The sequence below is a fragment of the Camellia sinensis genome, chromosome 7, assembly GCF_055761805.1.
Source record: "Camellia sinensis isolate YWXY chromosome 7, ASM5576180v1, whole genome shotgun sequence".
Classification (NCBI taxonomy): domain Eukaryota; kingdom Viridiplantae; phylum Streptophyta; class Magnoliopsida; order Ericales; family Theaceae; genus Camellia; species Camellia sinensis.
Genome location: NC_138967.1, coordinates 110404165 through 110420232, shown reverse-complemented (window position 1 = coordinate 110420232; position 16068 = coordinate 110404165). Strand labels below are relative to the sequence as shown.

Sequence of the window (16068 nt, the reverse complement as noted above, 5' to 3'; positions counted from 1 at the left end):
ACCAAGTACTCATCTTTTCGCAAACAGATACATTTCCAAAACATTTCTCAAAAATAGATATATTTCCAATGAAACGAATGTAATAAAATGTCCAATGCAACAAATGAGGAATATGGTTCAATTTACCTAAGTCTCATGCATTTCTACAATAATCATGGCTACCCTCTACCGATAGCCAAAAATAGATATTTCCAAACAGATATTTAAACAATTAAATTCTAAAAATTTTGATAAATACAATCTATTCTACATCTCATCAAATATGAATAACTACACTAGTTTTCATATCATAATCATGTCCGGTAACCTCTCAAGGTCTTTTTCTAACCATGTCGGTTTTATTTCAGCAGATACATTATATGAAATAATACTGTTAATGCCCAAGAAAACATCATTTCCTTTCCAAACTCATTCTCCAAGGATTATTCAACTATGACATCCTATTTTGATCAAAAGCTCCAAAAGCTAAACATAATTCTTTTGTTTTCTTTAAAAATGCTCTTTTGGTCACAAACCGGTAAAAATTTCAAAATCAATCGAATCGAAGTTCATTTTTATTCAAATTTAAAACATTACTCTTTCATAACCTTACAAACATATTCCAAGTTTACATTTTCGTAATTTAGGGATCAACTCTTTATTTTTCTCAAAATTTCTCTTTTAAGCAAATAAATCATAAATTTTTCAAAAATTCTAATTAAATTATATTCAATTCTAAACTCCATATAATCAAGTAAAAGTGCATAAAGAAGTGTAGGAAAAATCTCTACCCTGATCCAAGAGCTTCCAAAAATAAAAATTTCTGGCAACAAAAATTTGATTCGTTCAGATTACATCGGAGCCCTCGAAGCACTCTACAATTTGATCTGTGGAACTAGGGTCTAAAACCTAACAAGTTTTGATGAATCAAGGATTTTATATAATAAAAATAACCAAAGAAAAAATTTCAGAGGGAGAGAGATAACCGAGAGAGAGAGGCGTTTGACTGAAAACAAACAAAAGCCATCAAAAGTCTCCTTATTTCTCTGCCTTGTGCTAGCAGAGAAATTGATTAAATATATATATATATATATATAAACAAAAGCTAAGCAAGAGGCAAACCAATTACCCAAACAAGGCATGGCTGGTGTAGGCTGGCAAACCCCACGTGGTTCTGTCCTCAAAATTGATATAAATATCTACAATTAAAATTATGATTTAGCAAAATTATAAAGTTTGTAACATAAAATTATAAAATGGTATAATTTTTATTGGAAATCAAGCAAGCTATTTGTTAATATAATAATACCAAGCATGCTTATATCATTAATATATATTTAATAGTTAGTGCTTCTCCATCAGATGATTTATTGTAGTGCTTTAGGTAGTGCCTTCAACTTTCGGCTACTTTTATTTTTATATGTTTTCTTTCATAATGTTGTATCATAATGATGTTGTATTAGCTCTCCTATATAATGGAGCCTTCTCTTCATGTTTAATACACAATTGAATCACAGAGTGTATTAGCTCTTTCAATCACTCTCTCAATATTTATTTCATGGTATCAGAGCAGGTGTAATCCTGTCTCATCATCAATATTTTTGTTGTCTCTCTCTTCTACTCAAATCTATTCTTCTATTTCATGCCTAAATACGGTCCAGCTTTTGGAATGGCTATCGACTCATCCTCCTCTTCTTCTGATATTATCATCTCATCATCTTTATCCTCTCATCAAATGGAAACCTCTCATCTTCCGATCACCGCCCATAAACTGAATGGGCAAAATTATTTGCAATGGTCTCAATCCATATTAATGTTTATACGGGGAAAGGAGAAAGACGACTACATCACCGGAGCCTCAGCACTACCAGAAACCACAGCATCAACCTACAAAAGGTGGATAGCTGAAAATAACATGGTCATGTCGTGGCTTGTCAACTCTATGACCACTGACATTGGCGAAAATTTTCTGTCATTTGATACTGCCAAAGAGATCTGGGACATGGCAAAAGAAACGTTTTCAGACAAGGAAAACACATCTGAAATCATCCAGCTTGAAAGCTCCCTCCACGATTTACGTCAAGACAATCTTACGGTAACTGAATATTTCAATACCCTTACTCGTCTATGGCGTCAACTTGATACGTTTGAGGTTCATAACTGGCAGTGTGTTGCTGATGGTTTGTTGTATAAAAAGATTGTCGAAGGGAAGCGTGTGTTTACATTCTTGTTAGGATTAAACACAAATCTTGATGAAATCAGAGGAAGAATTATGGGAGTAAAACCGCTACCTAGCCTTAGAGAGGCATTCTCTGAAGTCCGTCGCGAAGAAAGCCGGAAAAAACTCATGATGGGATCCCATCAACAACTGAATATGGCAGAAAGCTCGGCTCTTAAGACTCAATTCGCTCCTATTGACAACCGTCAGAAAAATAAAGGAGGTAGGCCTTGGTGTGATCATTGTAGAAAGCCGGGTCACTCGAGAGAAACTTGCTGGAAGATTCATGGAAAGCCAGCAGATTGGAAGCCACGTCAGCCTCTTGAGAAAGAATGACGAGGTAATCATGTAGGTACAAATGAACGATCACCACAACCTGAAGCAAGCCCTTTCACCAAGGAGCAAATGAAGATGCTCCAGAAACTACTACAGTCACAATCTGGTTCGTCTTCCAACCACATCATTGGATCCGGAACCTTGGCTCACAAAGGTAATTCTTTGAACGCCTTTACTGTTGGTAAGAAACGTAAAAAATCTTGGATTGTGGACTCAGGAGCATCTGATCATATGACGGGAGATGCAAAAATTTTTGATACATATCGCTCATGTCAAAATAATTTAACGGTCCGAATAGCAGATGGTTCACTATCAAAGGTTGCTGGTATAGGTTCAGTTGTGCTGTCTAGGAATCTTATTCTCAACTCTGTTCTCCTTGTTCCTGACTTGGACTGTAATTTATTGTCAATTAGTAAACTCACTAAGGAAAAGAGGTGTGTTACTAATTTTTTCTCCACTCATTGTGAATTTCAGGATTTGGATTCGGGGAAGACGATTGGCAATGCTGAGGAATGCTCTGGACTCTACATCCTTAAGGAATGCCACTATCCACAAGAACAACCTCAAACGGCAATTCGTGGTAGTTCTTTTTCGGTTTCGTGTCAAAATAACGATAGAGCAATTATGTTGTGGCACTATCGCTTAGGTCATCCGAATGTTATGTATCTCAAGCATTTATTTCCTTCATTATTTAAAACTCCAAAACCTTTTGATTGTGAAATCTGTCAATTGTCTAAGCATGTACGGTCCCATTTTCCCATTCAATCCTATAAAGCGTCTCGTCCATTCTCACTAATTCATAGTGATATCTGGGGTCCATCAAGAATAAAAAATGTAACTGGTACTAGGTGGTTTGTCTCATTCATAGATGATCATACTAGATTAACCTGGGTCTTCCTCATGAAAGACAAATCTGAAACAAGCCAAATTTTCAAAAATTTTCAAATTATGATTCAGACACAATTCCAGTCAAAAATCCAAATTCTAAAATCTGATAATGCTCGGGACTATTTCAACTCCATTCTAGGAGAATTTTTAGCCAAAGAAGGGATAGTTCACTTAAGTTCTTGTGTTGACACCCCACAACAAAATGGCATCGCTGAACGGAAAAATAGACATTTGTTAGATGTTGCTAGATCGCTAATGTTTTCCACAAATGTTCCACAATTCTTCTGGGGGGAAGCTGTTCTTACAGCAGCCTACCTTATCAATAGGATGCCATCTAGGGTACTACAATTCCAAACTCCTTGTCAACTTCTCCTAAAATCCTTTCCAACTACTCGCCTCATCTCCACTATCCCACCAAAAATTTTCGGGTGTTCTGTCTTTGTTCATATCCATCAACAGTATCGAAGTAAACTTGATCCCAGGTCGCTCAAGTGTATCTTCATTGGGTATTCGTCACATCAAAAAGGGTACAAGTGTTACTCTCCGGTCACACGGAAATTCTACAATTCCATGGATGTCACATTTTTTGAAACCCAGTCTTACTACCCTAAAATCGTTCTTCAGGGGGAGACTCCAACCCAGGAATATCAATTTTGGACCCTTGAGTCATTTAGTGAGCCATCCATCACCACCAAAAATCCCACACCTCCTGAGTCATTGAATCAATCTTTACCTGCCGAAAATTCTGAGTTCATTGTTGACTTGCGGGATAATGAGCACATCCAAGAGGAAACGGAGGAAGGAGAAATTTCTCAACAATCCCATGAGGCTGAACCGGGTTCTAATCCAAGCAACATTCCAGGTGACAATCTTCCTCCCACAGATAGTACTGATAATTCTGAGTTAGAAAATAGTATTCTTAATATGCCCATAGCTTGGAGAAAAGGAGTTAGATCATGTACTCAGCATCCCATTGGGAACTTTATTTCTTATGATAAGCTATCACCTTCGTTTCGTGCCTTCACTTCTAGCATCACGGAGATACCCATTCCTCAAAATATTCAGGAAGCTTTCAAGTATCCGAAGTGGAAGGCGGCAGTCAATGAGGAAGTTCGGGCCCTGGAAAAGAATGGTACTTGGGCAATTACTGATCTTCCAAGAGGTAAGAAACCAGTTGGGTGTAAGTGGATTTTCACAGTAAAACACAAGGCAGATGGTAATGTAGAACGTTATAAAGCTCGGTTGGTCACCAAAGGATTCTCCCAATCCTATGGCATTGACTATCAAGAAACCTTTGCTCCAGTTGCCAAGCTCAACACTGTTCGTGTACTTTTATCCTTGGCAGCTAATCTCGATTGGACACTTCACCAACTTGATGTGAAAAATGCCTTTCTCAATGGTGACTTAGAGGAAGAAGTTTACATGGACATTCCTGCTGGACTTGAGACACCATTAAATTTCAACAAAGTTTGCAGACTCCAAAAATCCTTGTATGGTCTCAAACAATCTCCCAGGGCCTGGTTTGAACGGTTCACTAAGGCAGTGAAAGGGTACGGTTTTGTTCAATGTCAATCCGATCATACATTATTTGTGAAGCACTCCCTAGGAGGGAAATTGGCAATTATCATTGTTTATGTGGATGACATAATTCTAACAGGTGATCATGAAGAGGAAATTGGCTTACTTAAAAAATTCCTAACAAAGGAATTTGAGATTAAAGATCTTGGAAACCTTAAGTACTTTCTTGGAATGGAGATTGCTAGGTCAAAGAAAGGTATAGCAGTCTCACAACGTAAATACGTTCTAGACTTACTGAATGAAACAGGGATGCTAGGATGCAAGCCGGCAGACACACCTATGGACACAACTATCAAACTGGAAGAAAGTGACGGTAGTGCACCAAGTGATAAAGGGAGATATCAACGTCTTGTGGGAAAACTCATTTATCTTTCTCATACAAGGCCAGACATCGGCTTCTCTGTAAGTGTGGTCAGTCAATTCATGAATAATCCAACCGAAAAACACATGACTGCTGTGATCAGAATATTGAGGTAACTAAAAAGGACACCGGGAAAGGGTCTCTTCTTCCAAAGAACAACAAATAGAAAAATTGAGATTTTTTCAGATGCAGATTGGGCAGGTTCATTGACTGATCGAAGATCAACTTCTGGCTATTGTTCGTTTGTTTGGGGGAACGCGGTTACATGGCGAAGCAAGAAACAGTCAGTGGTAGCCCGTAGTAGTGCTGAGGCAGAATTTCGTGCTATGGCACTAGGTATCTGTGAGGGAATCTGGTTGAACAGGATGTTAGAAGAATTACGGGTTCCATCTGAACATCCCATGGTTTTATACTGCGACAACCAAGCCGCCATCAGTATAGCTAAGAATCCAGTTCATCATGATCGAACGAAACACGTGGAGATAGATCGACACTTTATCAAGGAAAAGATTGAAGAAGGAGTTTTTCAAGTCAGCTACACTCCAACAAACTATCAAAAGGCTGACATTCTCACAAAAGCTCTTGCTCGCGTTCACTTCGAAGATCTGACGGAAAAATTGGGAATGATTAATATCTACAACGTAGCTTGAGGGGGAGTATTGGAAATCAAGCAAGCTATTTGTTAATATAATAATACCAAGCATGCTTATATCATTAATATATATTTAATAGTTAGTGCTTCTCCATCAGATGATTTATTGTAGTGCTTTAGGTAGTGCCTTCAACTTTCGGCTACTTTTATTTTTATATGTTTTCTTTCATAATGTTGTATCATAATGATGTTGTATTAGCTCTCCTATATAATGGAGCCTTCTCTTCATGTTTAATACACAATTGAATCACAGAGTGTATTAGCTCTTTCAATCACTCTCTCAATATTTATTTCAATTTTTGTTATCACAAAATATAACTCTCATTTAATGGTATACATCATAAATATTCACAACTCTTTTATGGTAATCAAATAATAATAATAATAAAACCACAACAATATTACATGGTTACTAACGGGTCACGATTCAATCAATTGGGTCCAAAATAAATGGAGTTAAATAATTTAAAATAAATCCCCAACTGAGATTAAAGTATAAATTCAATTTGATTCAACTCGTTATGTATAATATCCAATCCCACCCTTTATATCTTGGAATCAAATAGGGCCTTTTATGGGTGTGGGATTTATGTGAGTGTTGGTAAAAAATTTAGTAAAAAATTTAAGATCTTTAACATTTTTGTTAATTTATAATTGGGATAAAAGACATTTAGTCTCTAAAGTATGCATTATTTTTCATTTTAATCTCTTAAGTTTTAATTTTTTTCATTTTAGTTCTCAAAATTATCAATTTAAGTTAATTTGGTCCTAAGTCTAACGTCCTTCTACATTAGAGAAGTAAGAAAAATTGAAAAAATTGACCAAATCAATTGAACTGGATCAAACTAAGCCATATTTGGTCTTTTTTTCTTAACAAGAATTGGTCTGTATGATTTTTTTATTTGATTTTTTTCGATTTTCAATTTGATATCAATTTAAGCACCTTATGCACTGAACTAAACTAAAACTGACTGCTTTAACATATATTATATTTTTAATATATATATATCTATATATAATTTAATAATATAATGATATTAATTAACCTTATCATCCCTATAACATAAGTTAGGATACTAAAAGCTTTAGAATTTATCATTATTTTTTTTTATATTTTTGTTAATCTAGAAATTATAAAGTATTTATTAAATTGATGGATTTGATATATTTGAAATAGTTGGCCAATAGCTAATTCTGTTGTGAAATTTTTAGATAACCTTCAAAAGAGATGCAATTGGAATTGTAATGAGTTTTGGGCCAAAGTGAAAACAGGAAAAAGTTTTACATGTGGGAAGTGTGGTAATAATTTTTTTTACGGCTTGTAATGTGTAGACACCCCATTTTTGACCGTCCTTAAGACATGGGCGCTACTGATTGGATCATTCGATGGTGCAGGCTATGCTATGCGATGGTTCAATTTCTTTGGTAAGGAGAGCGTCAAATCTCAACCTTACACCAATTTTTGGACTAAAGCCTTTTGACCAAAAGATTTTAGACCAAAAGATTTTAGACCTTCAAACCATCTCTTTCAAAATGGTTTTTGAGAAAAGTTTCTACGATGCTCTAAGGCTCGCATTTCGTTAAATATTGTATTTTTCTGTAAATCGAGCAAGGACAAAGTGAAAATGAATGAAAGAGATGTGAAATATTTGAAAAATCTTTCAAAACACCTAATTTAGGGGTTTGGAGTTGAAGAAAAGTGGAGAGGAGGGAAAAAAAACTAGCTGACGAGAAGTTAGGCATGAATCCGGTTGGACCGAAACTGAGCAATCTTCACTAAAAAAGGGATATCTCTTAGCATACTTGGAATTTTGATGTGAGGCTGCTACCATTGGAAATAAGACTCCTGGGGCTTCAATTTAGGTATAAGAATGACCTGAAAAGGAGTCCAGATGAAGGAGATATGCCCATTTCAAGTTGGACCTGGAAAGCAAATTTTTGCTGTTGGCTACAAATGTGGGTTGTCAGCCACCAACAGTGGCCGGTCGTCCATTAATGTCCCAAACTCAGATATTTTGCAGATATTTCCCCTCCAACTGCTTTCACATTGCTCCAGCTGTCCTAATTTAGATATTTCGACCAAAGCTCATTGTTTTCTACATATAGATGGCCTATCTCTATAGTTTGAAGGTTAGAAGAAAGTTTAGGAGCCTCTCTCTCTCTAAAACCTCCTCTCTACAATTCTCTCTCTTCTCTTGTTTATGCTTGAAAGTTAGAATTCTCTACATATTTGCATACAACCACTTAACCAAATTGGACCACCTTGGAGCTGAGGTATCTTGGGACTTATTTTGGGCTGTTGAAAGGTCATTTGAGCCTAGAAAGTGATTGTTTAAGTGTTGTGCGTCAAAGGTATAAGACTTACCTCATTTAAGCTCTTTGTACACTCTTGTCTTGCCATCTTTATATGCTATTTTGAGCCTAGTTTTCAACTACAAAAAGTTCTGATTTTTAGGCCTAAACATGTTGGTTTGAAGCCATTTTGTGCTAAGGGGTTGTCTACCCTTCTCTGTTGCATATTTGTATGAGCCATTGCATCATCTTTTGGCATGTTAAAGTCAAACTTTTTGGGCCTTTAAACCACTGAAATTCAGAGTTATTTCAGTGGTAAAAAGTGTGTTTTGAAGTCCAAAAATGGAGAGGTTAGCCTTCCCTCCTTGTCTCTCTCTTCCATGCCTAGTTAGCATTACAAAGTAACATGTTTTTGTGGCTTGTGTTAGCTTATTTCAAGCATGTTTTAGGCCCTGTTTTGGCATGTCTCAACTCCGTTTTTGGTTGGTTGGAGCACTTGTTGCTTGCTTCTTGCACTTGTAGTGCAATTATGCTTACTAGTCTAGCATGCCTAATGAGTTAGCCTATTATTCTAGCTTGTGTTAGCTTGATTCCAGCACATTTTAGCTACTGTTTTGACATGCTTTAAATCTGTTTTGGGTCGGTTAAGTCCTTCGAGGCTTGGTTTGCATAGCTATAGTGTAACGGTCTTCACTAGTCCATTGCTTTGAGGCCTTGAGCATGAAGTGTTTGAGTTATTTACATGTTATTGCCTCATTTTGCATGTAATTTTAGCACCATAACCTCTATCATGTGCACACATATTTCACTCTTACATTGCTTTTGAGAGTTGGGCTTTGTGCCTTGTTTGTTGGCTAACATGTGAGCATGTTTTTCTTCTCTTTTATGCTTCAATCTCAGCATGTTTTAGCCACTAATTTGGTATATTTTAGCTCTGTCCACAGCTGGTTTGGTCAATTGAGCTTAGTGTTGCGTGCTTATAGTGTTGTGCTCTTCACTAGTTTTGATGATTTTGCCTCTTAGCATGTCTTGCATGTGTTGCTTGCATGATTTAGTGCCATTTGTCATGCCATTTCAGCACTGAAAAGTCTGCAACCTCCCTCTATTCTTCACTTTTTAATTTTCTTTGAAAGTGGTCTTGAGCCCCTTGTTGGCTTGAATGTGAACTTGAGGTTTTCATGCCTAATGGTTTTAACTCTCTTTTGAGGGTTCCTCTTAACCAACAGCATGAGTCCTCTTTCATGCTCAAGGCTCTTGTGGCTTAGGCCATCTTTCCAATTAGAGGACAATCACATTGGACTTAATCGGTAATGTAAAATGTGTAAATAAAATGAGCAAAGTAACACTTGTGCAAGATAAGCATTTGTGTTGCATTGTATGTGTTTGGATCGTACGTTAATCCAAACACAAGAAATGTGGGACGTTTCATACTCAAAGTGATGAAACGTGCCACGTTTCTGGTCGTCGTCACCCTTGATCATGCATGATAGGGTGGTGGTCCTTTGAGTTTATTTGTGCATTCATTAAGCTTGTACAAGCTTGGCTCTTTGGCCATCATGCATTGAAAATGCTTGGTTGGTGGCTTGAGAGCCAAGTGCCACACTCTTTCGAGCTTGAGAAATGATAAAGAGGGTGGTAGTACAGACATTCCTTGAAAAATGCATTGCTTTGCCTCTATTGTTCTCTGCTGCAGTAAAACCAGAAGCCTGGAAAAAGGGGTGGCCGACCGGCCACTTATACTAGCCGATCGGCCAGTTAAGGTGGCCGGCAGCCACTTTTTGTGGCCAATCGGCCACCAGTCCATTTTTGTGCAAAAGTGTATCTGAGTTAGGGCAGAAGCAGTTTGGAAGTTGGTGCGTTGTTCAGAGATCAAGGCGAGTGCAAACAGAGGCAACCGACGGCAAATCGATGGATTTTCAGGAGGAGCCAACCGAGCATGCATGTCTTTCTCACCCGCGAGGCCACTTTATTGCTTTATTAACTAGTTGTAGCTAATTAATGCATGTGTTGTAATTAATTAGTTTAAATCATCGTCAATATTTTAATTAGCTTAGCATAGCTAGTTATTCAATTGTGTTATAATTAATTAGCTTAGAATAGTTGATTAGTTTATTTTGTAATAATTAGCTTAACTTAGTGTAGCTTAGTTTATTTATTCGGACCCTCCTTCACGAGGGCACAATGTTGTAATAAGCATACGTGTGTTTGCATGTCTTCCAATCCCACGTCTTTCTCCCTCTTACTTAACCGCTTTCGATGGTTAGTTTAGGGTCATATTTCGATTAGCATACCTTATGCTTGCATGCGTGCATCATTCATTTGTCTTGCATGCACCCGGGCTCAACGCATCATTCAAACTGCATCGTATTTCAATACTTCTTTGAATATGCGTATCAAATTGTTGCATTCATATGCCATCTTAGTAGCCGAGCCTATTTAGTTGCATTATTACATGTGTTGCATTTGGAATCTAGCATAGTTAGGATCTGTAGACACCCCATTTTTGACCAACCTTAAAACTCAGACGTCACCAATTGGGCGCTTGGTGATGTTGCATAATGTGCTCGTTCAGAAGTCTCAGAGTCGCGGCCGTGAGCCCTGCCTTCGGATTTCCGAACCCTCTTCTGTGCCTTGTCTCGGTTTGCGAACCAGACTCGGTTTTCTCTGTTTCTTTTCCTGAGGGGAGGGAGAGGTCCCGTAGACCATCTCTCAGTGGCCGTGGGCTACATTTTGTGGCTACAGGCCATTTTGCCCATTTCGGAGTCCGGTTTCCGATTTTTCGGGACCGTTGGCCGTGTGCCTCAGTTCGGGACCGCTTAACCATCTCCGTTTGCTCTGATTTTTGGCATACTTCCTTTTTACTCCCTTTTGAGGGACACTGAGGTCTGAGAGACCCACTTCGTGGTCGAACACCACTCCCGGTGCCTAACAGCCAGTTTTCGGGGCCTCGGGCTGCGCGTTTTGGCCCCCGAACCTTCATTTTGCATCGGTTTGGGCCCATTTTTGGTGGAGACCTTATTTTCACTGTTATAAAGCTTGTAGGAGGGTGGGAGGCCAGCAATTTTTCTGAAAAGCCAACTTCTTTTTGGTCAAAAGTGGTTCAGCATGAATCCGGGAAGGAGAAAAATTTGCGCGGCTTCACCGAAACGGGCGTAACTCTTTGCACAAGAGGAATTAAGATATAAGGCCACCACCATTGGAAAGATTACTTCCGGGGCTTCATTTTTCACTCAATAATCTCCCAAGTCCAAGTCCGGGGGGGGGGGAGATGTGGTTGGTTGAAGTCTGGTTGGACCGAATCTGCGCGGCTTCACGGAAAAGGGCATAACTTTTTCTACAGGAGGAATTTTAATGCAAGGTTTACGCCATTGGAAAGCTAACTTCTGGGGCTTCATCCTATGGGGTGGCCGGCCACTTTTTTCCCTTTGACCTAGCCGGCCGGCTAGGGGAAGTGGCCGGCCGGCCACCTGCAGCCAAAATGTCAGGCCGGCCTGCTTTTTCAGGTTGAGTACATTCCAGCTGTGCCTTGGTTTTTCCCCGAAAATATCTATATCCGGGGGACCCTTTTGGAGGGAAAAGAAGGCTCATTTCCCTCCACTTTTGCCTAGACTCTTCTCTCCCTCTCTTGCATATATTGCTGGCCTCCCAACTCAAGAGAGAGGGTTACAAGAATTGGCTTGAGGATATACATACATATCACTCCATTTCCTTCAAGTTTTGGCTCCATTTTCTTCATCATCTCCAAGCTCTACCATCACCACTCCATTCCAGAAGCAAAGGAAGGGATTCCAGCAGCTTAGAGTCATCAAATCTGGTCCAAGAAGCAACAAAAGTGTTGGTCTTCATGGGTAAGTAGAGTTTCCCCCTTTTGTAGCTCATTTTTTGCACCATTCCTCTAGCCATCTTTCTTACTGTTTTAGGCTCCGACCCTAACTGAAACTAGGCCTATTTTGAGCTATTCTACATGTTTGTTGAAGGGCTCAACCCTCTTTGAGCCCCCCATCTTGCACTTGCTTCAATATCTCCTTGTATGTCAATATTCTTGCATGCTTCACTAACCTATCATTTTTCTATTTTTGGACCATGATCAGAAATGAAAGTGGCCTTATTTTGACCTTATTAACATGTTTTATTAAGGGTCTTTGCTCGTTTGGTGAATGCTTTGTATACCTCATGTTATAGCCACTTTTTGAGCCTCATTTTGCATTTCATTTCTAGCATGTTTGTATACTGATTTCGGGGCTGCCATAAACTGTAAATGTGCATATTTTTGGTCCCTCTTCAATGTTGTAGAAGGGCATTTTTCAGTTTGGGCTTTGCATATACCACTTGCCTCTTTGGCCACCTTTTGGCCCTTTTTCTTGCATAAGAGCTTAGCCATATCTATGTTGGTTTTTAGGGTTTTTACAGTTCTGTAAAGTGGCTTATTTTGGGCCCCTCTTCAATGTTGTTGAAGGGCCCTAACCTGTTTGCGGTCAGCAGCTGTGAGTTGCTTCATAACCTCATATTTAGGGCCATTTTTGCATGCCATTGTTGCCCTATCTGTGTTTGCTGATTGGCCATGATTTGTACTGGTAAAATGCTTATTTTGGGGCTGCCTTTCTACTGTCTATTCATTGCATATCCATATTGTGCATGTTTGGTATAGCTATAGGCCATTTCGGGTCCCAAAATTCATGTTTCGGGACTATTCCATGCATCGGGTGTACTTTCGCCTCATTTCGGGGTTGTTTTCCCCCACATTTCAGTGCTGAAATCCCATTAGCATGTTTGCATATCATTTTCCATGCCATTGCATTGTATATGCCATTGCCTCAATTTGCGTGCCCGTGTGCACGCGTTTCGAGGCACTTCATTTTCATCCATCAGCCTCTTATGTGAGTGTGGCTGAGGCTCTCTCATGTTAGTATAAGTCCATGTTGCATTCTATATGCCATTTTAGCCATTATTGCATTACATATGCCATTGCCTCGATTTGCGTGCACGTGTGCACGCGTTTCGAGGCACTTCATTTTCATCCATCGGCCTCTTATGTGAGTGCGGCTGAGGGTCTCTCATGTTAGTATAAGTCCATGTTGCATTCTATATGCCATTTTAGCCATTATTGCATTACATATGTCATTGCCTCGATTTGCGTGCCCGTGTGCACGCGTTTCGAGGCACTTCATTTTCATCCATCGGCCTCTTATGTGAGTGTGGCTGAGGCTCTCTCATGTTAGTATAAGTCCATGTTGCATTCTATATGCCATTTTAGCCATAATGCATCGCGTATGTCATTGCCTCGGTTTGCGTGCCCGTGTGCACGCGTTTCGAGGCACTTCATTTCATCCATCGGCCACTTATGTGAGTGTGGCTGAGGCTCTCTCATGTTAGTGTAAGCCCATATCACATTTCCACGTCATTTGCATTGCGTATGTCATTTTCTCGGTTTGCGTGCCCGTGTGCACGCATTTCGAGGCATCTCTTTTTTACAGCATAGTGCATACTAGGTTGTATCTTAGATCGCATTCAGTCATTTTCCTCGGTTTGCGTGCCCGTGTGCACGCATTTCGAGACATCTCATTTTTATAGCATTGTGCATGCTAGGCTGTATCTTAGTTGCATTCATGCATATCATGCATATTGCATCGTGTTCGGGATAGGAGTTAGCCCGGGCACGGGAAACGAGGTGCGTTTCGTACTCCGAGTGACGGAACGTGTCTCCATCCCCAGTCACCGACACTCCGGATTATCCATGATGGAGTTAGGTTCTTGTTGTGTTTACACGTGTATTCATTCTATATTAAGTTGCACATTTCGACTCCTCTGCCATCATGCATCGATATGCGTGATTGGTGGCACGAGGATCGAGGCATGCATATATCTGTGAAAATACATTGCCATGTCCCTTTCCTGCTCTCTGTTGCAGCAAAATGAAGAATCAGCAACTTTTTGGAGTTTGGCGCGCATTTCAAGAAAAGGTGTAAACAGAGGCTAATTGGGGCATCCCAGTGGATTTCCGCGCAAGGCAGCCCAAACATACATCATTCATCAGAAGCAAGGCAGTCCCTGGCTTGCACGCCAGTTTTACAGCTTTCTTAGTTAATTTGATTAATTAATTAGGAATTTGTACATTATTTGGACTGTAATATTCTTTTATTCGGGACTGTATATTTATTTGGACACTCTGCGCGAGGGCAATACTGTAATAAGTGTGCGTGTGTGTGATGCATCTCTTCCAACCCCACGTCTTTCTTCCCTTTTATTTACCTGCTTATGATGGTTAGATTAGGGCATATTTCAATTAGCATACAGTATGACAGTCTGTTTGCATCATTCATCTGTCTTACATGCACCGAGCTCGGCGCATCATACTAACTGCATTTGTATTTCAATTCCAAGTTGAATACATGTTAGCTGTAGCATTCCATGTGCCATGTTTAGAATAGCCGAGCCTGCTATAGTTTGCATTCTTGCATGTGTTGCATTAGGCATTTCTGTATATTTAGGATTCATGCATGATTCCTAATGAGTTTTTGTTTTGGCTTGGAGTACTCGGTGAGTTTTATGCTTTAGCATCTTTGCATGCGTGTGAGTGACTGCCATGAATAGCATGCTTACCATGAGGCTATTTGCTTATGTGATATATCTGCCTGAATGCCTGTGGGTGAAGGTTGGGTTACTTAAATTGGAATAAATCATCAAATGTTTTAAGCCTACTTGTGAGTAGCGAACCATCTTTCAAATAAACAAGCATGAAATGTTTTGTTCCAATTCGGGCGACCCAGTCTATACTTATATGCTGTGTGCATCACATAGTAACCTAGGCTAATAACCGGAATAAGGACATACAAAGTTTTCAAAAATAGATATCATGGTTAGTAGAGGCCGATCTTTGATGGGGCGAGCGGGGGTGCTCAAGAAGTGACCTTCCCCAATCGTACCCAAGTTCCCGAGCCGAGGCAACTTTGGTGATGACGGACACGTGGCCTTTGGCACCGAGTCAGGGTTTCCTAAATTTCCCATTAAAAAACATTTAGGTGGCGACTCTGTATCTGGCAAAGCAGTCCATGTTTGGCGCTTCTTTTCAAAAATTATTTTTTTCAAAACGATTTGCCGGATTTGGACTCTTTGGTTCAGACTTAGAACCGTGACAAATTTGAGAGTCCTGAGCTGTAGTGACCCCAAAATGAACAGAACGGGAGCTCGTTCCTCCCGGGGCGTTCGGGGACGTCTACAGGATCATGCATATTTCTAACTAGCTTTTGTTTTGGCTTGGAGTACACTATAAGTTTTACGCTTTAGCATACTGCATAAGATGTGTATGTTGCCATGTTTCGCATGCTTGCCATGAGGCAATGTGCTTAACTGCTTAACTGCTTTAATGCCTGTGGGTGAAGGCTTAGTTGCTTGAATTGGGATAATTCGATAAATGTGAGTTTTAAGCCCACTTTGCGAAGTGGCAAATCGTTATGTTTTAAGCCCATTATAGGGTGGCAAATCCGCACTTTAACCCACTTGCGAGTGGTAATTTCAAACCATTTTCGAAAACAAACATGAGTTGTTTTGTTCCAAGTCTTGCGACTTAGTCTATATTTGATTGTGTGTGCGTCACATGGTAAGTTAGCTAAATAAACGGAATAAAAACACATGTGTTTATCAAACAACATATCATGCTTAGTAGAGGCCGATCCTTTGATCGGGCGAGCGGGGGTGCTCATTTCAGGACCTTCCCCTCTCGTACCCAAGTTCCCGAGCTGAGGCAACTTTGGTGATGACGACCAC

The 16068-nt window shown here is 39.6% G+C and overlaps 1 protein-coding gene across 1 annotated transcript; it reads left to right on the top strand.

Moving 5' to 3' along the window:
* Nucleotides 1-1648: 1648 nt before the first annotated feature.
* On the top strand, nucleotides 1649-2533 carry LOC145796029 (uncharacterized). The gene has a single exon (XM_082881002.1). The coding sequence runs from the start codon at nucleotides 1649-1651 to the stop codon at nucleotides 2531-2533; it is 885 nt and encodes a 294-aa protein (XP_082737128.1).
* The last annotated feature ends 13535 nt before the right edge of the window (nucleotides 2534-16068 follow it).